Below are 27,514 nucleotides of genomic sequence, written 5' to 3' on the forward strand. Positions count from 1 at the left end.
AAAAGTCATTATCACCTGGTGCAAATTTTATTATTTTTCAATATTCTTCATACACAAGTCTGCATTCGAATAATGGTATAATTATAAACTCAAAACAAAAAACTTTGAAAACGTGTTGAAAGTCAATCGTTTAAAATATTGGTGCATACAAATTAAATACATTCTATAATTTTCAATCTATAGCTAGTATATCAATTTGTAACTCTGTACGACCAGATGAATTTATGTCTTTAAAGAAGAAAAGTAGCAACGATGATGATATCAATGGCAATTGTACTTTATTTTTGTCCATTCTAACATTAAAACACAATATACATTATTCGTTTTCAGTTTCAATGTCATATTTCTTTCAAATTTTATATATAGATGATAATGATGATGATGATGATGATGATGAAAATGAGGCAGTTTTATTCCTCAAAAGAAACATTTTATAGAAACGAAGATTTACATTTGTATTCAGCTACAATGTTCAAATCACTTTAAACCACTCGGTCTCCAATATTATATTAAATATATATCTATTTTGTAGAACAGTTTGATTATACACTGTATGATAATCTGATATGTTCTACATGAAACACGCAGGTTTTATTTTTACATTCAATCTAAAATGATGTGAAAATTTTTGATTCAACAAATTAACTATTGTTAGGGAATGTATTATCTGGAATGCACGTGTTAATTCTTTACTGTATATAAAGTCGCATCTCTTTTAGTGCCCTTCAGTTGAATTTCAAATTCTTTTTTTCTCTATATTTTTTTTTATTTTCATAACTCAAATTTTAAAATTCACCTCTGGGTTTCAATGTTGCAGCTGAGCAAATCAATGATGAAAAAAGAGTTGCCACACGTCAAAAATGCCGACTTATGTACATGGATACTAAGCAATTCTGTAAACTTTTCTTCAAGGAAAACCCAAGAAAAAAAGCTTACAAACATGTAGTTTCTTTGCAGCACCTTGATAAACACACATACACACAAACCCTCCAACCCCGCCCACCCCCAACCCCCTTCCAAAAAACAATGAAAACGACAAGGCAAATATATACTTCTTTGCAGTTGAAAATTAAAACAAGAACCATAACTCTTCCATGCAATCAAAGCGTCTCTTGATCGGAACTATCGTTGTCAACACCAATGTAAAACTTTCCTTCACTGAATCGCACTTTGTGTTTGTCTGAGATCTCGTCCCTCGCTACCTCTACAGCGTTCGTATAGCTGGAAGATCGCTTCAAACACTTTCTTTTCCACCGAACCGGCGTACTATCGTAAGAGTCCAGCTGGTGACTCTCTTGTCTGTTTTCTACACTTTTGTATGCATTGTGATGGCGGAAGTGAGACGTGTTCGGATATCCATTGTGTTTTAAAGAAATATCACATATCTGAGGCTTTGTAATTGTATCCTCGACCGGAGTTATTCCATAGCTTCTGTAATCACAAGCAATACAGATATCATGTTTTAGCACTAATTTACTAGATAAAAATTAATTTCTTGAACAGATCCATATAAAAAATTAACAACTTCAACAGTGTTATGTTACTGTTGCAATTAAATTCGAAAATATATGCTATGTAAAACTTCTTCCAACCATCGTCACAAAGTACCGGTATGCCCAATATTTGGCATCCTCTCCAATCCGATCGTGGTTGCTTAAAACGATAATACCTACTGTAATAGAAAATTTAAGTATGGACCAATTTGAGTAAAGCATATTCGGAGATTGACCTTTGATGCCACCTATAAATTCAAAAGCTGTTTTATTAAAATTCGTTTATTGTTGATAGCCAAAGGGAAAGGCATATAGGATTGAAAAAGGTTAAAACTGACGCCACGCGTGAATATTCACAAGAACTGTTTAACGGGATCAAATAGCCATGGAGTAAGTAAGAGCCAAGCAAAAAACAAACAGTGGCTTGAAACGATGCTTTAACCTCATCAGAAGTTTTCAGATTGGCTTTCCTTTTATTTGAGCACATAGACTTAACTAACATTAAATTAAATAAAGTCCCACTTCGAACAAACCAATGTAGATGTAAACTTACTCCAGCTGTTCTCTGAGTTTATTGATGTACATTAACGACAAGTCGTGACTATGCCGTTCTTTCCACAGCGACACCTCACACTGGGGGTTCTTGCACTCTTTGAGTTTTTGTCTGGCCATTGCTTTCATCACTGACTGCTCAAAGGTTAGCGATCGGCCCATACTCTTTAATACAAAAATATAAATGAATTCAATTCACTCTGTGTTTTATTCTGAGATTCATTTACCTAAAACTATCCTAACTAAAACAAATGTACATTAAATTGTAAAATACTAGTAACTTGGTGAACCTTTCTGTATATAGAATATAATGAATACATAAAGAAAATAAATATAGGCTGTAGTTTTTGCGGAATCCTACCAACTGCATGCACGAACTTACCAAACTGACAAGAGAACAACATAAGTTTTTATCGTATTTTCGAAGACAGCGTCGGCCAAATTTGAAGTACAAGTGTTCCATTAGCAAGACAAGCCCTCCGAGTAAAACACCGGAGGCTAACAAAATAAAGGCGCTAGTGAAATTGGGAATCCCAATGGTGTGGCTTGATTGGCCTCGTTTGCGTTTCATGTGACATGCCCCAGCCAACCAGAATCGCCTTAGTCTTTCTAATTCACCTGTATAAAAATAAATCATTTTGATGACAATATGTGTTAACTTAACACATATTGTGTAATTTAGAAATAGTATTAACAAACTGGTGTATGTGTATCCTTTAATAAAATACATAATCACGTGACTGCTCCGCTTGAATGACGTAAGAAGAGGCAAATGCAATAATTACCATTTTCCTTGAGTTCCAAAATCACCTCGTTGATTTCTTCCAGGTAAGAAGCTTTCTTGGGGACAGCGATGCCGTACCCTGTCATGGCGTACTTCTCTCCCACCGTCTTCAGTTCACAGTTATTGTCGTTGCCCGCGTGGTACTCTAAGGGAGTGGCATCATAAATAAAGGCCTGTATCTTCCTACAGATGGAACAGTATTGTCTCGTTTCATTGAATCTTTGGGTGGTAGTATATAAAAAGCAACTGGTGATCAACTCTAATTATTTTAATTCCTAACAGAAAAAACATGATAATATCCTTTTTCATTCAGTTCTCTTAAATGGAAGTCCACGAGCAAAAAAAAAAACATTGTCGTCTTTTAATCATACTAGAAATATAAAACAGTAAAACAAAGCTTTTACTCTCTGTTATTTTGAATAATAATTTTTATAACATAACCACAATAGGCTATGAATGAAGATGAAGATGAATGCTTCTTTACCCTTGTTTAAGCGCTTCTAGCGCGTCATCTACCGTTGGGCGATTGTAGCGTTGCATGTATTGGTACATATTGTAATGGTTTTTTCTAAGATTCTCCTCCGTACTCCCATTAGGTATGGTGGCAAACTTAAACGGGGGCTTCATGGAATATGGGTTGGTTAACTGAGTAAAAGAGATATCAACTTGGTTTAAGTCATATTTCTTAATATACATATTTAATTGTCACGACGTCAAAATTATCCATTTTTTCTCAATAAAAAGAGGAAATTTAAGCTTTTATAATGATACATTTGATATCCACATATTGGAAATTAAAAGAAGCCTACATATAATTTTGATCAAGGGTATTGGATATTAAAGAAGCATATCTTAGAAATTAAATTGGTTGGATTTGTAGGGAAAAAACCTCTTTCACAAGAGCCATTTAATTCCTCAATGTTCAAACTGTCTGACTCATTTTATTGAGGAACTCCAAAATGTCGTAACATTAAATTCATCGTTCACATTACCACTTTTTTTCTGGGGCTATATTGCATCAAAAATGATGAATATTGTTTTTTCATTCTCTCCTTAAAATGGATATTTTTGCTACGTAAATGAAAAACGTGAACATACCCTCCAGTCTTTAATTCCAGACAAGTTGTAATATTCATCTTTCGTGATCATGAAAGCGGCCAAATTTGCTGTATAGGATGCCAGAAAGACTAATGCGAACAGAGCCCACACGTTAGAAAGGAATCTACTTGAAACCCCTCGGGGGTTATCTGTGGATACTGAGGCCCCGAACAGCATGGCCCAAATCAACCAAAAGGATCGGAATAGGGAAAATCTGTGCTCTGTTTGATAGTAAGACAGAATGAACGCTTTTTTTAATGCATGAGTACAACGGAATAAGCATAACAGTATGTTACAACAAATCCTTAATAATTATGAAAATATTTTTGATATCTTGATAATCAATTAATATTAATAACAATATACAAACAATTTTTTTTAAATCATCACATTATCGTGTTATAAGAATTAAAAAAAAATTAATATGCAAATCTTTGAAAATATAGAAAATCACAGACGTATAATATATATCAACACGAAGTGCCAGAAAATTCCGAGGCAGTAGTCATTCAAAGGCAATACTGAACGCCTTGCTTCTCTTCAGGTTTCAGAGAAAAAAAAACAGATGAGAAACCAATTAGATTTCGTTTATTTTCTATTGAATAAATATAGATAGAACGTTTAATTACCGCCAAATAAAGGTGTATGCGTTCGGTATGGACTTTGTGACGTTGAGTACCAGAATCAGAGAAGTGATAAAATAGAGAGAAGAAAAAAAAGTGTGTGCTTCCCCTTCTTACAGCCTGATTTACCTCTCCGTTACCTCTCAAAGGGGTGGCGCCCCTGTTCAGTCCTTGGGGGCTCAGCCATTCAGAAATAAAGATGGCGGCTCCAGTAGCATGCACGCTGAAGACCAGTATGACGCACCACGACGGGTAGTCGTACGGTTCTGGAAGCCAATGAAGAAAGCAAGATAGAATAAAACACATCGAATTATTCATAGAACGACCGAAGATAGAAAATGATTGCCAAAAAAGAGAAGTATCGTAGAAAGTTTGACAAAAGAATGCTTTTTTTTAAAATAATAAGTTTATAAAATAGCTCGAGAGAACATAGTTACAGTAATCAATCAATACTATTTCAACGACAGTCATCGTATATCAAAATATATGAAAGGATGAAAAGCATTTGTATTCTGTATATTTAAGCTTTGTATAAAGACAAAAAAGCATTCCCGTGTAAAACCGCAATGTGTGCAAAGATAAGTAATTGTTAGATGAGAATAAAAAGAAAAAAAAAAAGACCGGTAAGCAGTGAAAACAGACAAAGAAAACACAGACATACATCCATTTTGCACGCAAAAGAGATGTACCTTTAATTTTTACATTCAATCCTTCAGTTTTAGAAAAGTTTTCTAGCAGCCATACGAAAAAGGCCACTATTGGTAAGGTAATTACAAAGAGTGTAAACCAGTAATTGTTGTGGATCGGACCTGAAAAGACAAGGATAGAACTACCTTTTTCCACGTGACCCAAAGGTGCATTGGAGAAAGAACAAACGTGTGATAAGTTCTCCCATTATTCTTATGTATCGATGCGATCAACAAATTCCTCGCAGGATTGATATAAGAAATTTGAAAACAAGCTCTTCACAGGTATTGTTATACAATAAACAAAACCATGCAACGGAAAGAGGTTTGAAACTTTGGGGGCATGTAGCCATATTTGCTATTTCTATGTTAGGATGTTTATGACGTACTAAGTAATGCTTACATGGAGTTTCCCCACAAATGTTCGCAAATATATCCGCTGTTATAGTAGGTACGTAATAGTTAAAAAGGTTTCTTTGAAAATGTTGAAGCAACGGTTGCTGTTGTTTGTTTGTTTTTGTTTTTTGTTTTGCTTTTATGCATGAGTTTCAAGTTTTACTAACTTTTTTTTTAGATATTTAGTTTCAAACTTACTCTTCGTTATCATTTTACATTTTAACATGTAAAATTCTACGTTAAACTTGACATCCTGAAGTTATACTGATTAATGTTTTTGGTTTATATTGTCCAAATACTTTGTAGCAATTACTCGTTAAATTAAAGAATATTGCAAACATTTTTAAAATGCTTTTCAAGACGATAGTGTAAAGGGATTGTATTTAATTTTGCTAAAGTAGTATGGGGAAGGGGTAAGCAGAAATTTGCTACTTCACAAACCTAGAAAAGCTGTTGGTGAGATATTCCCTTTCCTAATGGATACCATTATGGTGATCCCCGTTTCCAAAAATGGAATCGAGAAATCAACGACCTCGCTGCGTTTAGGCGTGATCTTCAGTGAGGTCAACACCATATCGGCCCTGTGGTCTTGGATTTGTTTGATCAGACCATTCCATTCCCCTGTTCCCTGAATAAGAAGAATAAACTCAAATCGGCATACTATCATCATCTCTTATTTTCTCTATTAAGCATCTAGTGATAAATCATGCTGACCACCTATGGATCGTATCTGATCGTATCTGATTCAGGAATTTTTAAGGAGGTATTGGATACCTTCTTTATTTCTTTCGAAGAAAATTATACAATTTTATTGAAAGCAGTTACATTTTTTTGTTTTACAATGTTGATGTCAAACAATAGGAGAGAGCGTCAGCTACTGATCAGCAACTCTTGGAAACCCACTCGGGCTTTCACAAACTTTGTTTTCCGAGGATTAAATAATCTTGCAAAATAATGCATCGTCAAATACTAGAATTGTACAATATGAAAATATACAGTGGTAATTATATTGTGATATTGTATATTTAAGGAATGAATTAAATTTTGACGTATGTTATACGATATAACATAACTTGCAGCAGTTTACGCTTTATAAACCGCGAAGCGGGTATATATACATGTATATTGAACAATTATCCATAGTGGCATTTCAAGGAGATCTTTACCAGAAAGACTTTAATTCCTTCAAATTTGAGTTCTATTTAATAGAAACGAGTTGAAGTTATATTGTATATATTGTGTCAAACACTTCTAGTACATTTGTAATCCAAACTAAATAGTTTAATGACGTAGAGAATTGTAATATACAGAGGGAACAATTTAAATCGTTTACCGATATATAATAAGTCCAAAGACTCCAACGGTCTCGGCAGACGATATTTCTAATGTAATGATTCCGTGAAATCTACATTTCATCTCTTTGAATTAGAGGCATAATCCAATGTAATAAAAAAAAACTGCAAAACAGAGATTTCCGACCTGATCTGGGAGGCCCCATGTTCGGTCTGGTACTTCATACAGTTCGTAATCAAACTGCATTCTGGAGCTCATCACTGTTAAGATATCGATGCATAGCCCTGCGCAGCACCGAACGACCGAGTTGTTTTGAAGAGAGCTGTCATTGGTACTGAAAAATAAGACTGGTTGCTTTAATCCAGATGGAAAGGGTATACAGTACAAGTCGGGCGAAAAGAGGGTACGCTACAAGAGCCTATAGATTTTTGTTTTTACTGCAATACAAAAAATAATATTGGTTTTATATATAAAAAAATGTAGCTTAATGTCAATGATATGTTCTAAATATTGGAAGAGGTTGCGGTTTTTATTTATCATTTTCGATACATTTGGCATTTTTTTAAAGGATTAATATATATGCCACAAAACTTAAAGGGACATGGTGACGCACAAACATATGATTCAGCAAATATCGAATTTTTAGACGATTTCCACATATTTCATATATCATATGAAAGATACACTTTAAAACATTTCGATGTTTAAAAATAAATAAATTAAAAAGAGAGAAATAAAATTACGCCTTGGGCCAACACAAAATAAATTGAGTTTTTCTACGCTTCATAGCCACGCAAGCGCAGGGGAATGTAAATACTGCAGCGTGGCATACATCCAGAACCAGCTGGAACTTCTCATTGAAACATGATGTCTTCAAGAACTATATATTTATTAAGATGCATTCTCTATAATAGCATATTTCTTACCACAGACATCGAATAGCTTCAAATTCAAATTCTTTTCTCACTTTGTCAATCCCATTGTAACTATTTTAAGACAGAAATCGCAATCACGTGACCCTAAACCAATGTCAAAACAACTCGAATTGTTTATATGTGTAATTTCCGGATCTATTTTGAGTCACCGTGCCACTTTAACATTCACAGTATCAAATATTTTATTAAATGGTCTTGCAACGTGTTTGTGAGTTTCGATGATTTGTTTTCCTGTATAATAGCCTGAAACATGAGTCTTCAACAAAAAAAATGACCATAAATTTTAGAAATGGCATTGCCTACCTCATTACTTTGTCTTTCATCACACGACACGGTACGGAGGGTGGAACGCAGTTTTCTTGGGCACCCTTGTCCAGATAATACACATACGGCTGTTCTTTCAAGGTGACGATTCTGAAGAAACGCTTTTCTGGTTTTCCTAACGGAGGCAAGATGGAATTTCCCGGCCAAGTTATTCCAGACATTTCCACCATCATTTTTGCTTTATTTTTTATTTCAGATTCAACAGGCACCCATCTTCCCACCTTTAGAGAAAAAAAAACCCATTGAATACAATATCATTAAACAGACTATGACACAGTTGGTGTATATAGGTTTATGAAACGTCATTGTATTGCTGCGCGCGCATGCTGTGTTTGAATTTTAAAGAATTTATTTCGACTGTGCGGTGGTTTCATTTATGTAAAATTTAATTCTTACCTCTTTCCATATCTGTCTTGTCGTGTACTTTTCGGTCAAGTGTTGAATATTTACAATTCTTAGATTTACTATTTGGCTTACGCCATTTTCACTGAACTGTACTGGTGTAGGCTTATCCAACGTTACGTTCTTCATCAATCTAGATAAAAGTTTTAATTTTTTAACTAAGTTTTGATTTAGGCACACCATCCTCCTACACACAGAGATAAAGGTTTGCTCCAGTTAAATTAATTTACCGAAAGAATTTGTAATAATAACCCAAAGGTACACAATTTTAGCGTACCATGTGGAAAAATTGACAAACTTCGCCTTTTAACTTGACAGTTTATTAAAAAGAGAATTTAATTATATTGGTAACAGTTATTTTTCTTCTAAGAGGGTTGTTTAACCTTAAAATGGCATTGCCATTAAACAGAGCAATACCATATCTAACACAATCGCAACCCGATTCATGCATTAGTTCTTGTGACTTCTTGAACCCACCAAAAAATCTCAAATCATTTTTTCTTTATATTTTTGTAGCAATTGTTTATCAGGGGCTTCATAAGTTTAGAAGTGTGTTATTTAAAGGTTCTGTATATTTGAAAAGCTGTTGGTGTATCCCAGAAACCTATAAGGACTTAATTAAGGTTGTTAAATTACAATGCATGTGAATTAGCTCTTCTTGTTTCCATCAATGGGTTCATAAATGAATTTCCGTTATCAAAAAAATCTTCAGATTTAATCTGATCAATATTTTATAAAAAATCTTCAGGGATGCACATGACGATGACCAAAGAAAAGAATGCAATTACCATTTTGTTTACTTGTTTCATACTTAAAGCGATATAAAGCAACTCTATCTAGTAACCAACTCAATAAATAAAAAACTATGAATACCTCTGAGAATTGCTTCCCTCGGTCTTAAAAGAAGTAAATTGCGGATAGTTATCTCTTATTTACAGCTCTCTTGATTCACATAATAGAGTTCCTAATTTATATTTTAAAAAGTCAGATAACCCGACAAATTAGTTGACAAATGCATTCCCTAACCCGTGAAATGATTCCAAGGATGATTTGACGCTGAGATGTTAAAGGAGGAATGCTTACTGATAGAAGAACTCTCCATCTCGCCATTGTTGAAGGCTTTGCTGAGACTCACAGGAAAAATTGGGAGATATTTGGTATTGATTCCTGTACGTATAGATTTCCTTAAGAGTTTCCACCCATAACCTTACAGACGTTTTTATTGCATTTTCTAACAGTTTTTCTTCGTATTCGTCTTTTGCTATGGTGGTATATGTAATGCCTGTAAGATAAACGACGGAGAATTCATCAAAACAGTTTTTGCAATTTTTATACATCTTTAAATTTATGTCACTGTGTTCATATTGTATATGACAGGATTTGAAATAATTTGTCTAATTATCTTTCTTCTCAAAAGTTTGTTACAAAAGCGTTGCAATAGCGTGACACTGACTGATCAATTTTCGCAAATTTAAACAACACTAAAATAGGGTAAAAAAAAGACTAAAAAGAAGAAGAAGAAAAAACCCCCAAAGATTACATCATCAGATAGTTATTTTCTCCTTCGACGACTGCAAAACTTACACAATATGTACGATGGTTAGATAATCCCAAAGCAATTTCTTGAATGCATCGACGAATTTGACATTTGCTATAAAAATACATTGCATTCATAATAATACTCTTGACACCCGAACGAGTCATTAATCTTAAACCATGCATCTCGTTGTCCACCAAGTAACCAACAGTAACCAAATTACTCTATCGAAGATGAATACGAAACTGTGGGTCTTCTCGTTTATAATTTTGTTTTCGAGGTATTTCGGGCGCATCCTGCGATAGAACATGTCAGATCGTCGATAATTTAAAGAAAGACTGACAAAATGTAGACTCGAGAGATTTCAATTTCTCTAAAACAGAATTACCAATTCGTGATGAAAATGTGATGCATCCTCATGCTGATTAAAGTGATTAATGCGCATGACAGTAGACACACGACTTAAATCTTCCGTTTTCTAAGACTGCATTAAATATTTTTTTAGAGAAGACAGAGAAAACAAAAATAAAGATGATAAACTGTTGAATTGTGTCGTCGACTTTTGTGAAAAAGAGAATGTTAGTCAAAAGGGAAAGCGATTAAATCGCATTCAAATATCAGTTGAGGAGAATTCTACTTTAGGAGTGTTTTTACTTTATCCTTAAATTGATAAGAAAAAACACATTACTTAGACAAACCAATTCAAAAAATGTCACTTTTGTCTGAGATTTGTCCAAAGTAAAGTTACCTCTTGAAAAATTATCTCAATTATTAAATAGTTACTTATGTATACAAATCGATCCGTTTGTTACGAACTCGGCAGGATATAGTTATATAATAGTGATATAGTAATTATAGGTAGTTGTCATAAAATAACGGGGTCCACTCATTAACCGTGCCCACAAGACTCTCTTTCTAGATCACAAAGTGATATTAATGCACAAGATATTATCTATGGTAGAGTACTTTTAATATTCCGCCGGGTGGTGTGGGAATTTGGCTTTAATGGCTATGTTTAGTAAAGCGTGCTTTAACTCGGAAGATGCCCGCTTTTGTGGATCCTTCTGGGACTTTGAATGTCAGAAGTAGTAAACTAAGGAGATTCATACGATATAACAGACATCTATCTAGTTACCGAATTAATTCAATACCAGAGTGAAGATGAATAATATTCATAATATTTTTAACTGTACAGAACTTTGATGGCGAAAACTACAGTCAGCATGGAATTTTTTTTTTTAGCTTGAACTGAAACCTTTTCAGAGTATTAACTATCATACTGATTTATCAATACTGAGAGTGAGAAAACCCCCTAAATGAACAAAAATAGAACACACATATAAAAGAACACCGTGGAACCTAACAATTTGCTGAGGCAACTCAGTTTTCAGTGTGTGATTCTCCACTACCGAAATGCGGATAACGAATTTATTCCATTTTCTTTTCGTCTTAGCATCAAGATCAGAGATGGAAGGTTAGTCCTTAATGGATTATTGATCAAAAAAAAAATTCTATAAAAGCGAGCATTTGGTAGCTAACGAAAATCTACCTTAACCATAAGCAATTATAGTTATATACATTTATAAAATTAAAAAAAATACTGCTCATCATTAAGTAAAGTTAGCTTTACCTAAGCTTCCAAGTGGATACACACGGGGGGCATTGGGATTTCTTAGAAAACCGACACAGAAGGAGGACATGATCCAGAGGTAGTCCTTCCCCGTGAGCTCCAGTTCCTCCGCTACCTCCATTATGTCTTTAGCCTCATGAGAACTTGAAACACATTTACGCAATACTGATCATTATAGGGATTAATGTTTTAAAAAAAGCAATGTATGAGATAATATCTTACGTTGCGGAAAATCAGAAAAAAGAAGTAAAACAATAGCAAAATAGGCTAATAAACTCAGTTTTTTTAAGTGTTAACCCTTAAACCATATCATAGTGTCACACATTGATAGCCTTTTCTACCTCATAAAGAAAATAATTGTAAATGTTTAATTTCTGTGCAAAAAGAGAAAAATGCTGAATAATAAAAATATTACAAATATTAAGTCAGCTTTAAAAGATGAGGTCATAATAAAAACTGTGTCCAGAAAATTAGCCAAACCAAAAACAACACTTTTGATCCAGCTGGTACAAACACGAATTACAAACAGATGAATTAGCCTACTGCATGTATGCCTGTACTATTCTCGATATTTTCTATGTAGACACAAGCATGAAGCATTTTTTGAAAGGGAGGGGGCAGATTCATCCAAATAATAATAGATAAATAAAAACAAACTTCTCAAAATCATCAAAATCCTAATTCGGGATTGAAGGGGGGGGGGGGGGGATAAGCAAGGTTATTCTTATCTTTCAATTTCGTTACTCATTTACTTATTTTCACTTCAATAAATTCATCTTGTCCCAAAACAAGATGGTGGGGCTACTTGATTTTTTTATATGTCATTCTTTGCTGCGACAAAAAGCCCCCTGCCCCCCCATGCTACGTGCCTGAGACATAAGCAATTTTTTTGCAATCTAAGAGGTATGTTTTTGTTTTGATTTGGGTTGTTTTCTCGTACAAAAGTTCGTAACAGTAAATTACCCCTGACAGATATTTACAACAGTAAAACTAGTAAAGACTTCTTTTCAAAATCACTGTAAAAATTATGGTTTAATTTCTATTGTTATTATATAAACTATAATATACGTCATATTCTTGACTTATACAAGTACTTTGCATGTAAGAGGAATACTCTGTTTTCCAATTTGTTGTCTCTTCGGAAGGCCTCTCTTGATTTGTCTTTAATCACTGTGTCGTTATCCGAGGGCAGGATATTGACAACGATGGATGAAAGTAGATTGAATCTGGAAAAAAAACAGCAAAGCAAACAGAGTCAAGACTCGTGAATCACGAAACCATCGTACTACGTCAAACTCTCCAGTCTGGACAGAAAAATTGTCGTTTGAAGACATTTCTGTTTGTTATCACAAGTTAACAGTTTTTTTTAAATTTTCAAGTTTTTATAAAAAAAAATAAAGAGGAAAAAGTCAGATGAAGATATCATTTAGTAAAGAAAAAATCGTATATTTTAGCTTTAAAATTTGATCATTTTCTACAGAGCTCTCTTTCTTAAGTCATAAAATGGACACGGTTTTGGTCAAATTTTATTTTTCTGTCTTTATATCATTTAAAATGCTTTAAAAATGCATTTGTAATGATTAAAAAAAAATCATGGGCCAGTTGTAGAGTTTAAGCATTTGCAGCACTCACAATTCTATGTCATGTAAACAAGGCTCGTGCCCTGTTTTTGTTTACATACGTTCAATATACCAGTAATAAATCTTTTTTAAGCTGATTAGTCTATCTCCTTATTCGTTTTAAGCATAAATAAATTGTTTTAAAGTCTAAAACTGGAATTTTCACTCCAACAATCAAAATGTAAACAAACGTTTTGTTTACATTGCAAAGAATTGTAAACTCTGTAACTCGCTTATGACTCAGCCAATGACACTCAAATTTTGGTTGCTTATTAAAAATGCCTAACTAAAGCATTGTAAACATAAAAATAAGAAAAATAATTTTTGACCAAAATCGTGACCATGCCCCTCTAAACGTTCTCGACCAGATTCTTTAATTCATGTTTACGATTTCAAATTCAGAGTGTAGCTACTCGAAAGTGCTCATAATTTTTTTAAATTACATAATTCGTTGTCTTTTATGTCTTTTATGTTGTTTTAAAAGTATATTGATCTAAAAAAAAAAAAACACTAGAAATCAAGAATTCTAAAGTCAAAGATTTTTCTTGTCTGATTCAAAGACCAGTATTGCTTATAGTTGTCAATGGTTACTTTGAGTATCGTAAGATGATACAGATTCATAGAAGAGCTACAAAAGGTTTGATGAAAAAAAAAGTTGTTATATCTATCTTTTCAAATATATTTTGTTGCGCTGATAATGGAAAAATTGGGAAAAAAATAATGTGATAGATCAACAGCATTATGTCTGTGGATTTTTTTTTTTATCATAAATCATATTTTCACTCTGTCCACCTAAATTATGAAAAAGGTTTGTTAATACATGAAGAGTGTTACTTTATGATATAGATTAAGGTTACAACAACTTAAAAGAGTTATAAATATAGAGCGAACTCTTACATTCGTCTTCTTTCTTGTAAATTTGATAATATCATAGATAGGAAAGAGTGTATAGGGATCCGAAGATGGTTGTAAATAGGCATTTCAGAAGAAAAAAAACCCCCAGAAAGCAAGAACTGCCAATGAAGGTAAAGAAAACGAATTTCTCAGCCTTTAAAGCCTATAGTTCTCTTGACATATCGTAAATCAAAGCAAACCAAACCAGTTAATGTACGGATGTTAGATTTGCTGCAACGATACATATGGTGAAAGGAATGGTTGTGTCTTAGTGTGGGAAAAATGTACAGTGCTTATTTTTTTTATACTTTGATACCTTATTTACCCCTTTGCAAACATGGATATCTGCATTATTTATGAATACTACTCGTAATTTATGCATTGATTCCTTACGACAGGTACATTTACCATCAATTTAAACCAATGAAGAAATTAAAAAAAGCGAAACAAAAAAAACCCCCACAAAAAGCACCCCTTCCCCCTAAAAAACGTGCAATATTTTCAGTTACTTTTATTAATTCTATAATTCAGGGATCAACTTGAAATTGCATGCCCGGTTTGATAGAAAAAATTAATAATTAAGAATGGAAGGTAATTAATGCTAAACCCTATACCCGCATTATTACTTTACTTTTATTGGTGCTTTGCAAAATTCAATGAACGAAATTAAGTTACATTTCATATTGTACACGAAACATAACCATAGTGAACTAATAGCGATTCAACATTGGTTTCCTGTAACACGTGTTATAACATTTGCGGTCATGCTTGTGCATTTATGGCGAGAAACTGTGTCCCTGATCAAAACCATTTGATATAATATGTACATAATGTAAAACTAATTTTAAAAAAAGTCAATTTAGGAAATTCCGAATTCATAATTGCGTTACATGATAGCATGCAAACATAGCAGTTTCTCCGACTACCACTGTATAGTTGCTGGGTGATTAGTCGAGTGTGTGACAACATCTCAGTTTTAATGTCATCAGGAGTAGATGCAGAACATTGATCCCCGGCACTCCTCTGGCATGTAGGTTTGATTTTAAGCAAAACTGACAAGGAAGCTCCCAGGGGAGGTAATTTGATTTCACGACTCGGAAACTTAACGACTCAAAGACCTTTAATGGTATCATACATATTCGTTATAACGTGCCATTCTCATCACATTAGTTCCGTAATCTACTTTTTAAGACGTAAGAAAAATACACGAACAAAAGGGATTTTATGTTTTTTTAATACTAAGTTATCTACAGTGTTGTTGTTGGTAAATAACGTTGCTTAAAAAGTGGCAACGCATATTGAAAAAAAAAATTCAAAGTGCGCTAAACTTGAGACAAAGTCCACGTACTTTGAATTCATTTTTCAAAGTGCGTTAAATTTTGACCCGAGTCAACGCACTTTGAACAGTTTTTCAAAGTGCGTTATGACTATACATCAACATTTGTTATCATCAATACACTTAACACACTTTGAATAGAACTGTATAAATCAGAAAATATTAGCTTCTTTTTTTTAAAAAACTGATTTCGTATTTAGTCAGATTAAGAGTTAATATTTAATGTAAATGAACACTGTTAAATATGGTCTAGTATCACTTGGAACGGAGAGTGGACAACCAAAGGTACAGTCCAATTTCAAATATATTTATATTCAAATTGATAACTTGAAGAATACACCACCATCTTTCCTTCCTAAATATCATATCAATTCTATAAACTTATACAGAGTTTTGTAATGGAGATTGCTCATTTTCACTATCTCTTAGATGAGTAAACACCCCCCAAAGTAAAAAAAAAAAAGAAAATAAAAATTGAAAGGACCGCTAATTGGTGCAGTTCATGTGATCAAGTATTTTGATATACAAATCTCAATAAACCCGTGAACTATTGTTCTTCATGTGGGAATTGCTAACCTAAAATATTTTCTCAACAAGTATTTTCCGTGCGAAATTGCCATTCAGGATAGCTAAAAATCTCGGGTTCTCCAGTCAATGTAGCATCAAGCTATAAAACTATATTAAAACAATTATCTATCACGTTTGAGTGTCTTCACAATTTCGACTGGACCTTGCATTATATTTTTTCAAAGTGCGTTACATCGACTATCTCAATGCAAATGGTTCCTTTATCGGAATTGAAAAAAAAATGCAAAGTGCATATTTTTCTTAAGAGCTTGGTTAGCTGTCTTATACAAAGTCATTTACAATGTTATTGGTCAAATACTAGTACGCACTTACGTCGAAGAATAATTGAACATTCCTACAATGAATATTTTTTTTTATTTAACGAAGCATTGAAAAAATGTAATGCACATAACTCCTAACTTTACATAAAGTTTAAACGTATTTGGATAAAATTATTTGAAAACAGCTTTCTTAAAGAAAGAAACTATAGTTAAATGTAACCAATACTAGTGCCATGCATGGATATTGGTAGAACAAATCTTTTGTTTTTAAAATCGTCATATTAGATAATCGTAATCTATACGTACTGGTTTCACTAATCTTTCTTAAAGTATACATCTTTACAAAAATGGAATGTGTTATTGTAACAGTTATAGTTACTATATAAGTGTGTTTAAAATCTTCCCTTAGCACACTTCATTTTTTTTCTCCGATATAATGCTATTAGCTAGTATATTCCAGTAATTATTTACCCTTACTATAATTTCTTGTTCAGAAAAAAAAACTACGATGTACAAACAGATGTTTGTTTAACAAAACAGATAATGCTTTCTTTATCTCATCCTAGCCCCTCAACAACTGTCATTAGCTGGTAATTTTTTTATCGATATTTTTTTTATTAATGATAAGAAAATGTCTCATTTCAAAGCAGATGAAGTAATTTATTTTTGTTTTTATTAATGTTAAAACAACTACCATGATGATCTAGTGTCAAAATTCTAAACGGATTGTTCTCCCAATCATGCAACTGTCTGTGTTACTTAGCGGTTGTTCTGAATGATACACTCATGTAATTATTCATACGCTGCATTTTTGTATAGTCGTTCTTATTGACTGTGGGCGAATTTAAAATGGGGGGGGGGGGGGGGGGGTATTTGTATAAAGCAATGAAGTTGGTTTTTAAAACCCCGACCGTGCAAGGACAATTTTTAAGTAAGGTAAAATAAAATCATCACTGGGCGAATATAAGACAAAGCGAAAATAGAACCATTTTAACAAGACCTTGAACTTTCAGTCAGGCGTAGCAATCTATTCCTTGCGCCAAAACAAGTTAAAAATGACGCGGTTTCAAGCGAAATATGCACCGACTGAGTAGTCTTAGCTCAAAAGCCAGACAAACCTTGTTGATTTCAAAGAGCCATTGCTGAGTGGCTAGCAATGATATAGACAGGCCTACGTCACAATGCTGTTTGACACAACTTCCAAAAGTCCAAGCTCTTGTTAAAATGATTCTAACTCTATAAACAGCATAATTATGCACACATAAATCTGTAGTAACAGATTGATGTCCACTTGCCTGCTTTTTCTATCAAACTTGACTCTTTGATTGTGTTCTTTTACAAGAGCTTCTATGGCATTGGTAAATTCTAAGTAATGGAATGTGGTCGTTGTCACGATGGCGAAATTGGTCCATTTAAACTTTTTCATGATGTCTATCATCAGAACACATTGGTGGTATATCGTTGGTGCCAGTTGAAGAACGGTAGAGTCTTGCTTGTTCTAAAAAATGTACAAATATAATATTCATACAAATTTAGCTAAAGACTTGAAGGTATGAGATAATGGATGATGAAACACACCAACCGCCATCTAATTTAAAAAAACAACAAGTAACAAATAGAAAACTACAACAACAATGAATTCGAAATATACACAAAACAGAAATAGTCAATTAACCATTATGGGTAATTTGACCTTGAACAACCAGTTCATATCGGAGATTTGACAAAATGTCAAAAAGACAGAGTAAAATAATAATGTTTTAATTTTTAATGTCGGGGACAAAAACAGAAGAAGCAAAGAACAAGTCAAAACACTGACTGTAATAGATGTTTGTATGAAGAAAAACCTGTACATGTACATCACACATGTTAAACAATGTATAGTCAATAATATAACCTTTACAGTGTACATCGTTTCAGAACAAAACACAGGCATAATTTTAAAAATCATTAAATACATACTCTGGTCATGTATTTTTATTTTTACTGTATATTAAAGGGTTTTTTTCTGGATAAGGACATTGTTCGCCATAACTCAGTGTACTTCAAAAAATACTTTTTAAAACAAAAAAAAAATGCAAATTGGATAAATATAAGACAATAATGGTATTTTCTCAAGACCACGAGAATGAACTTATGGCATGTTCGTTGGTTTTTTTTTTAAATAATACCGATTTTTTCTTTTTTAAAAACAACTTATCAATATGAATGAAGAATGTTACAATGCTGTCGTTTAACCGTTTTGTCAGTATGGTTACAAATGAAGAGTGTACCAAAACTATTATCCTAATCGTAGAAATATCCTTTCCAAGAAGACCATTTAAACTTTAGACAGTGGTCCGGATATGAGAGCGTTGGGAATTCATTCTCGATTCTGGAGAGCGTTGTGATTTATGTATATATCTCTGATATATGAAGACACGGCACGTTATCGTACAACGGCCAGCATAGACAAATGGCGATGAAGTCGATATCTGATATATAGAACCCGCTTTAAAGAGAACGTCATTTTAGGACAGCGCATTGAAAGAAATCTGCATACTGGCCAGTCAATATGATTTAAATACTTTGACTGGGATGAGAGAGAGAGAGAGAGAGAGAGAGAGAGAGAGAGAGAGAGAGAGAGAGAGTAACCAAGCTTCAGCAATGGTTGAGGGATTATACAAATGCGAACACGAGACTTGGGAGTTGCTCTCACTGAGTAAGCATTTAATAAACGATTATTTTTAACAAGAGCATGTTTTCGTGTATTGTTTGTGGACATATGTTACATACTGAAACACGAGGCTGGTCGCTTCATAAATATTGATAATTCAGGGTAATTGGATCAAACTAGACTAAATGAAAATTGTTTCATCAGAATATGATGAGAGGACTTCTTTCATATTGGTATCATTACATATGGTTACAAATCGGCCCACTTGTTTTTGCCAGATGTCAACCTATTCGGGAATTTCAGGCGAAAAAATGTTAACAAGTCAAAAAAAGGATTCACTACGGAATTGATCAAGTTCGGAGTGTTTTAAAGTATATCTAAACGTTTGACATTGAAGTACCTTTAGTGTATGGTACAAAAATATTAAAAATTATGTTAATAGTCTAAATATGTACATGTACTAGCATAAACGAGTCTAGCAGTGCAATACTTATTTAGATCATCATCATCATCATCATCATCATCATCATCATCATCTTTTGATAAGATGAACTTAGAGTACTTAGAGGTAGCAATAAGGGGATTATTGTCTTGATACCTGTGCTACCTCCAAGCTGTGACATGGAGTAGTTTCCCCCCTCACATTTATGTTTCAATCTGATATATACGTACTAGTATTAACGGGTTCAGATTAAAACGTAAGTACACAGCTGAAAATAAGTGAAATCGAAATGTGGTATGAAAATCAACTGAAATAAAAGAGCACAATTTAACTGTAATACCTATCTAAAAATGTATAGCTTGGCTGAAGTCTGCGTGCGTTTAGTATTTTTCTTTGTGTTATATATATATATATATATATATATATATATATATATATATATATATATATATATATATATATATATATATATATATATATATATATATATATATATATAATTGTATTTGCTTTTCACTCTCAATATTTTGTGGGTGATGGAAACAGAAAAAATGATGAAATTATTTTAGTTCTTTCTGTTGGAATTGTTTTTTGTTGTCGACTCCTCTACACAAATCTTATATTTGGATGGCATAGAGGAAACGTCCTTTTATACGACATCAATCAAATTCATAATCAAGAACAATTTACATACTTATAAAGCTCATGGAAATTCTGAATGTCGTGAAATAATCTTTTATTTGAATGGCATAGGGAATACAAACTATTATACGACATCAATCCTAAAAAAGAGTGTTCAACAAATTCATTCCAACAAAAACAATTTACATACCTCTAAAGCTCCTGGAAATTGTGAATCCCATGAAATAACTGGTATTCTTAAGTACTCCGCCATGTTTATGATGTAATTTGGCGTAGGGTCTTTAGTTGGGTGCAATTGAAAGTAAAGAATAGTATTAACTTTTTCTTTGAAAATATTCTCACAAAATAGATCCAGTATATCTTGCGGATTTTCAGTATCAATAATTCTAGAGCTCTGTTTTATAACACCTGAATAAGTTTTAGATCTTTTCAGATCTCGTATAATATCTGTATAATAGGACTCCGCTAAGGCATTCTTAAGTTTCTTATTTAGACGCGCACTGTCCGGCATGATTAGGAATATTGAAACCTCTATTGTCTCTCCGAATAGAAACGGTAAAAATTCCATAATTAAAAGCACCAAACAACGAAATATAATACAACACATCTTCATTTTTCCGGATATCACTCTCCGTTGTGAATGAAGAACAAATTATGTTTCCAATGACATTAGGAATAAACTACGGAAAATCTGCTTCTTAAAAAATTGGCTGATCTATTACTCCCAATTAAATAAATTATCACATCCTGCACGCGTCGTTTGGAAATTATTCAGAAATGAGTTCAATGCGAGCAAGAGGGAGCGCAAACTGTTAGCTGTCCATTCCATGATTTGTTGTGGTATTTTTGCTCCTGCTAAAATCTACTACGTCAGATAATCGGCATTTCTTTCCAGCGAATCTCTCCGGGATTCTACTGAACACACAGCGGTTCCTGCATCTTTAATCCACTGAACACTTCCGGGAAAATAGCCGGCTGCTGAGTTGTCTTTGTGGATCGGCGGTATGCTCTGTGGTGCTTGCTTTATGAATTGTCGAATGTTTGATGGAAAAACATATTTCTCATTTTATTGATTAATTTTGTGTGTATTCATATGCCAAAATATATAGCTTTTGTTCGACCTAATTTGTATTCGATTTTATAAAACAGAAATATGAAACTGCGTCCGTTTGTAGAAACATAAATTAAGTGTAACATATTTAGCACAGTCCAAAATTCGATTGTTCATTTGATACTAACAGTGTTTAAAATATTGAACACTATAAACATTAGCTTATTTGAAATGCAGTATATTGTTCTAGTGGACATAATATTAAGTACAGGAAATTGCCGAGTTAACCATTCTCAAGCCTAGTTAATTCCAGAAAATTGATAGGTGAGGTGAGGTCCTGAAGACATTTTTTATGAATCTTTATGACGGCGTGTCCAGTGGTGTTATACTCTTTGTTTGTATACAGATCATGTATGGTGTAGTATTTTTATTTCTATTGAACTTGATGACGATTAATATCAATAATGAAATAGAAGTACTAAATATTATGACAAAAGATATGAAATATGCTCACATACATCCAGAATTATTCAATTTATTATGTAGGAATTTACTCATGCAATTTTAAATAAATTTTGATTAGATATTAAAGTAAAAAAAAATTGTTCACTTTAAGGACAAAAAAATTAGTTCTGATTTTAATTTAAAAATTCAATTCTAAATTTTAATTCTAAATGAAATTTTTGATTAGATATCAAAGTAATGGATTAATATACTTTATAAACAAAATTTAGTTAAAAATAATTTCTTACCCTGTAAACAGATATCATATATGTAATATAAGTAAAATAGGCCGTTTGTTTAAATGTTTTCACAAGTAAACGATTTTGTTAAACATGCGCGTAAAAAATATTAATGTTCACCTACCCATACTCGTAATACATATAAGGATGATGTTGTTATGAACTTTCTGTACAAACTCAATGGCGCATGTAAAGTGCATTTTTAGCTACATTACAGATACGTATACTGTAACAGATGTTACAAATTGATCTTCTTTTTTTTATTTTTAGGAGAGCGATACAAATACTATATACATGTATATATTTACTTTTTCTACTCTCTTTTGTCTGTGATAAGAATCGATTTTGTAATGTATAGTCCAATACATTACATCAATAACTATTCTAATTTCTAATAGTACAATTGCTGAAAATTGTATAAATTTAAGTAATGATGAATCGTTCTTTGCATTATTATGAGGTGATCAAATACGGTCGGGTGTGATCAAATCTATCATAACGCCCTACGGACTTTATTGGATTTGATCACTCCCGATCGTATTTGATCGCCTCAGAATACTCAAAGAATAATTTCCTATTCCTCAAATTATGCATATATTTCAAAGACTTGTATGGATTTCGTACATAATCAGATACTTTAACGTTCAATGCGGACACATTTAAACACATGCAGAAAGTATTCGGAGGCAACGTGTTTTTAGAGCTGTTGTTGGAGCACCATTTGTCAAAATTACTGCCGTCCTCTGTAGCAGTTTTAGATTACATATTTATGTAGAAAGAAAGACTAGCATTGCTAGTACATGTATACATTGTACTTTTGAACTCTGCCAAAATAAGAATGAAAACATTGCACTTTGAAAGCTGCATAGATTAGCAAGCAGCAGCCAAGTCGTGTATATCAGCTTGTCTAAGATAGTCATCTTAATTAAGTGTAATTTATTTCTCCATATTTCTTAATTCAACCCGAATCTTTTTGTATATAAGTAGAAATGCTTGGCTCGACAACCGTCTGGCAAATAACAGACCTAACCTTTGTTTCAGACTAAACCTCCTTATCGTGTTTCTCTCGTCGCCTTCCTAATTCTGTTTGAAACAGTTCCTTACCATAAAAAGTCAATAAATGCGATGATTCCAAGCAAATCTCAATTTAGTACCTTAATTGTGGCTCATTTATCAAATAAAAGAAATCTGCTCTTTCCGTGAAAAATTGCTCGACGTTTTCGTTTTAACAAAAATACTTTATGGCCAAATGACGACCCCTCGTCTGCGACATTGTTGCGTCTCGTAAATACGTCTCTATTTAGAAAAAGTTGTGGTAGATTGATGGGGGAATTTTGGCAACAGCCTCCACATCGATTTTATGCCAAAATACAGGAGATGTTCCGTGTTTCCTAACTCAAATACATTTGTTTAGTCTTTCAAAGAACACCGATCATTAAAGGGGAAGATATGCCCTCTATTGATGGTGTTGTCATGTAAATATTGCATCATAAATATGTCTGCTTATGTCTATTGAATATCCCTTCCTCACACGTTTAACAACTTTTATTGGAAAAGAATTTTTTCTCATCTGCATGTATATTGTCGATATTCTTTTTATGTCATCAAAATTATATGCGGAATAAAATTCAAATTTGATTATAACGCACTGTATATTCGTCCTCACTGGAAATTAGTGTGCATTGATATCATTTTGTTGGTGAAGTATGCATAAATTGCACATTTCATTCAATTTTCCCACACTATGTAAAGAAATTTATACTGTTACACCATAGGAACCCAATTTAATATTTGATCGATTGGGTCTTTCTGAATATGAGGAAAAAGAAGATGTTTAAATTTCTGAAGCCACGATCATTCGTCAGCAGAATATTCCCTATTGGGGTTCTTTATGAAATACCATATGTATCTCTCTCAGAATTATTACTAAATAAAAGAAAAAATTTAAACTGTTGAAATACCCCATTACTAGCTATTTGTTTTGTTGCCATCTGGTGCAATATATTCTTGTTTGATATTACACCGTTACTCAGAATGTTGGTTATATTTAACACCATGAGAATATAAACAGCACCTACACTATTGTGCTCCCTAAAAAAATCCTTGATTTAATTGGGCTTTTTGTGCCTGTGGCATTGAAAAACCATGTCCTATGCTCTCATAGACCGTTTTTCTTTCTTAAAATCAATTTTGTTGTCTAATGGCATATTTAAAAAAAACAACAGAATATAAAAAATAAATGATTGAATAAATATATCAGTTCTGTTTCTTTATACATGTAATGTCATAGAACGCGGCTTTTATTGCACGTGACTTAAAAATCTGAACGGTAATATTATATAAATAGTGCCTGTTTGGGAGGGTAACAGTCGAAATTGACACCCCGAGAAAACTATTGTCGACAATGGTTTTCGAGGGGTGTCGATTTCGACTGTTATCCTCCCAAACAGGCACTATTTAATTTATTATACTGAATGTCATAATTTTAAAGAAAACTTAACTGTTTTTCTATAGGAGTGACTTGAATTTTTACGGCGAACCGTAAGCACATCATTTACGCGTATGTAACAATTCGTTATGTTACCCATTGCCAAGTGTGATGTTAACGCTGAGGGTAATAGAACGGATTATCAAACGCGTCTAAACCAATCAGATTTCAGTATTTAACTTGAAAGTATAATAATATCAAATGTAGGTCTTGTTCTAACAGACATCAGCGTATTGTCATAGCTTTTCCTTTGTGCATCTGACGATGGTGTGAAGCTTATCCTCTTGGTCTATATCGTTGCTGCACTCGTATTTTTTTTTGGGGGGGGGGGGAGGGGGTAAAGAAGAGCAAAGCAATTCTTATAAGAATTAAACTAAAGCTCACTGTAACAATAGGTTTGCCTCTGAAGGACACGTGACCTCTTGTTACTGTATCAGGTACACGCTTGAAAATAGTCCTGGCATGTTGCTCTCTTTTGACAGCGGTGCTAAATTAAATCATTGTACATAAAATGAAATCACAGCTTGTAGTATTTACACTTGAGACAATTTCATTAAAGATTGAAATCAATGGAATCACCTAAAAATGTGTCTATTGACGTTTTTGTAGTCAGTTTGTTTTGTGTCATACAAATTGCCGAGGGCTCGATTTGTAAGCACACATATGTTACGTAACAGCGAAGTTTATTTTTCTTTGCGAAGCGTTCCTGTAGAATGTAGTCACATATTTAGATTTTTGTAGAGAATTTGATTCTTCTTTGGCCCAAATATGATTATAACCATTATTATTGAAATGAAAGAGGTTGTAGTTAATTTTTTTTTCTAAAATCCATAATTTTACTTGAAGTATGACGCAACCTGCATGGTTTATATACATGTCAATCATATGACAAATTCAGAATTTTTTAAAAACCTGACATATATGTATTAATTTTAAGAAATATTATTTGGTTATAACGTAAGAGCACTTAAGCGTATCAAATGCTACTATATACTTAGAGAGTGGTCATACTTGTGTGAATATACATAGACAAGTGCGTTTCAATGTGTAATATAAAAATTTTCAGCAAACATATCTACGTAAGTGATGACAACAGCCAACTTTACACATTACTGGGCTGAAAATAAGCTCAAGAACCGCTTTAACGTTTCCCCTAAATTTGTAAACAAAGTGCCACTATATGCATTGTAAATAAATTCAGACGAAGTCTTGGAATGAATACAAAACTGTATTAAGTTTTCTTCAATATGCTGTTGCAATTGCATATTTCCATTACTGATGAAGACCATTTTGATCCCATGGTAGGCTTTTGTTTCTGGGCTACCAATTGCAAGATGTAGCTATTCATTGCGTTGGTGGAATATCTTACAGATACTTGCATCAAGGTCTTATACGAACGTGACGTGACAATCGGCAATTATATATGACCAAACAAAATTCGCTTAACATGTCTGTTCTGTCTCTCCATTGAAAATTGCATCGGCGATTCAAATAATGGATATTTATTAGCCAAACACGAATGCGATATTATTAATAACAGATAAGCCATTTGTTAGCTGTTGATTGCGGTCCATTTTTTCCCTTTTCATTGAGGTGCAGAATTAAACCATTAAAATGGTGGCTATTTATGATTAAAAATCTACAAAGTTCCTATACTTCATTGCTAAATGCAGTGAAATTTGCTGCATTGTTTTGTGTATGTAAATGATTAAGTTTATAGTTTTATAGTTTAGGTACATCTCAAGACACGTGGGAATTCTCCGGAATGACGAAACCATTACGGAAATATAAATTAAAAAAAATTGCAAAATCTAATCTCTTTTTATGGATGTTCATTTATTTTCAGAAAATCCATGGGCGGGTATTTCGGTCTTCTCAAAGGACCACGGTACGGATAAATATTAACCAGAGCAACAAACATTGGTGCTAACAATCAAGAGAATAAAATTAATTTCATTGAATTCAAGGATGCAATTTGCTGAAAAAGTTCGCCCAATAGTTAAAAAAAAAAATAGATTATTACAGTATCAAAAACACAACATTTTATCAGATTATCTCATTGTAATCCGGCAATTGCAAAGAAGGACCGAAAAAAATGTCCTCTGTCCTTCTTTCCAAAGTTCCTTCCTGTATCTGAATTCTAAAAAAAAAATTAATATGGCTTGATTTTTTTAACCTTGTTATTCATCAAGAACAAAGCTGGTATTTTGTCGAGGCATGTCGTTAAGAATTGAATCCAGAATGAAGTTCAATTACTTGACTTGTGAGAAGCCCTTCTATCTACGGGGTTCGGTTTTGTCGGAAAATTGAAGGTTTCGTCCGCCTAAATGATTATATTAGGACTTTTTGAATTAGATTGTGTATGGATATTAATGGTATTGATCGTGGGGTCCATTACACTATGCGTTGAGGTCTATAATGGCCGACAGGGGTTACCGAAGCATGAACTTTGACACTCGAGATACTTCTCTTTTTTTATTACTGCATTATACGTGTAAATATGGAAAATAAGTGATTTTTTCCGCCGAATTTTATGTAAATTTCTGAAGAAAAAAAAGTTTAATAATTAAAAATAAAAATATTCTATTGAATGCTTCACTTGCTTCAATTTGAAGCTTATATTTGAACATTTGAATTTTAAATAAAAAAAATTATGAGGCAGGGTTGGTAAAACGTACCATGCCGCCATATGTTCAATTAAAGGAACCTTAACACTTTTTAAAAAGATATTTTGAAGAAAACAAATCCTATCATAAATTAAATTTGTGCTTTTAAGAGGAATCAATGATCATGATCGAGGTCAATTTTAGGCTGTATTGATCTCCTCTAGAAAAAGAGCTACATATAAGACTATATGAAAGTAACCAAACTGAATAGGTAAAATATATGATTTTTTTTTATTACAAAAGGATAGTTTATAGCTAAACAAATCACGTCTTGAAAATTTTAGGCAGCTCTGATGGTAAATTTGTTGACTCTCCGGCCTCCTTGATGTGTCATCATTAATTTCTTTAGATACTCCATATTGATATTCATTTTTGT

General features: G+C 33.0%; 1 protein-coding gene and 1 long non-coding RNA gene across 5 annotated transcripts; one reads left to right on the forward strand and one right to left on the reverse strand.

Moving 5' to 3' along the window:
- Window positions 1-21,171, reverse strand: LOC105347230 (glutamate receptor ionotropic, NMDA 2B). 4 transcript variants are annotated; one of them, XM_034457639.2, is made up of 17 exons: window positions 20,381-21,171; window positions 17,746-17,948; window positions 12,848-12,979; window positions 11,754-11,896; window positions 9,670-9,868; window positions 8,581-8,719; window positions 8,164-8,405; window positions 7,112-7,259; window positions 6,074-6,260; window positions 5,240-5,359; window positions 4,691-4,816; window positions 3,928-4,148; window positions 3,314-3,474; window positions 2,831-3,012; window positions 2,428-2,663; window positions 2,047-2,210; window positions 1-1,431 (listed from the first exon to the last, which is right to left on the reverse strand). In XM_034457639.2, exons 1-17 carry the CDS (start codon window positions 20,801-20,803, stop codon window positions 1,101-1,103), a joined length of 3,357 nt encoding a protein of 1,118 aa, XP_034313530.2. In that variant the 5' UTR covers window positions 20,804-21,171; the 3' UTR covers window positions 1-1,100. The 4 variants fall into 4 exon arrangements, with proteins under 4 accessions (XP_034313530.2, XP_019930458.3, XP_011454502.3 ...); XM_020074899.3 differs by lacking the exon at window positions 4,691-4,816; XM_011456200.4 differs by lacking the exon at window positions 5,240-5,359 and having other exon boundaries at window positions 20,381-21,170.
- On the forward strand, window positions 21,068-27,035 carry LOC136269877 (uncharacterized). The gene is made up of 3 exons (XR_010707457.1): window positions 21,068-21,192; window positions 23,760-23,889; window positions 26,319-27,035. It is a non-coding gene; the product is annotated as an uncharacterized lncRNA (long non-coding RNA).
- Window positions 27,036-27,514: the final 479 nt, after the last annotated feature.

This window comes from Magallana gigas, chromosome 7, assembly GCF_963853765.1.
Source record: "Magallana gigas chromosome 7, xbMagGiga1.1, whole genome shotgun sequence".
NCBI classification, from domain to species: Eukaryota; Metazoa; Mollusca; class Bivalvia; order Ostreida; family Ostreidae; genus Magallana; species Magallana gigas.

What these genes read in the sequence shown, in the direction of transcription:
- LOC105347230 (XM_034457639.2), bottom strand. Translation starts at nt 20,803, where the DNA reads ATGAAGATGTGTTGTATTATATTTCGTTGTTTGGTGCTTTTAATTATG. An exon ending in ATTGAATGTAAAAATTAAAG is followed by an intron (nt 4,817 to 5,239) that starts GTACATCTCTTT and finishes ATTGGCTTCCAG; the next exon opens with AACCGTACGACTACCCGTCG. An exon ending in CTAGAAGCGCTTAAACAAGG is followed by an intron (nt 3,013 to 3,313) that starts GTAAAGAAGCAT and finishes TTCCATCTGTAG; the next exon opens with GAAGATACAGGCCTTTATTT.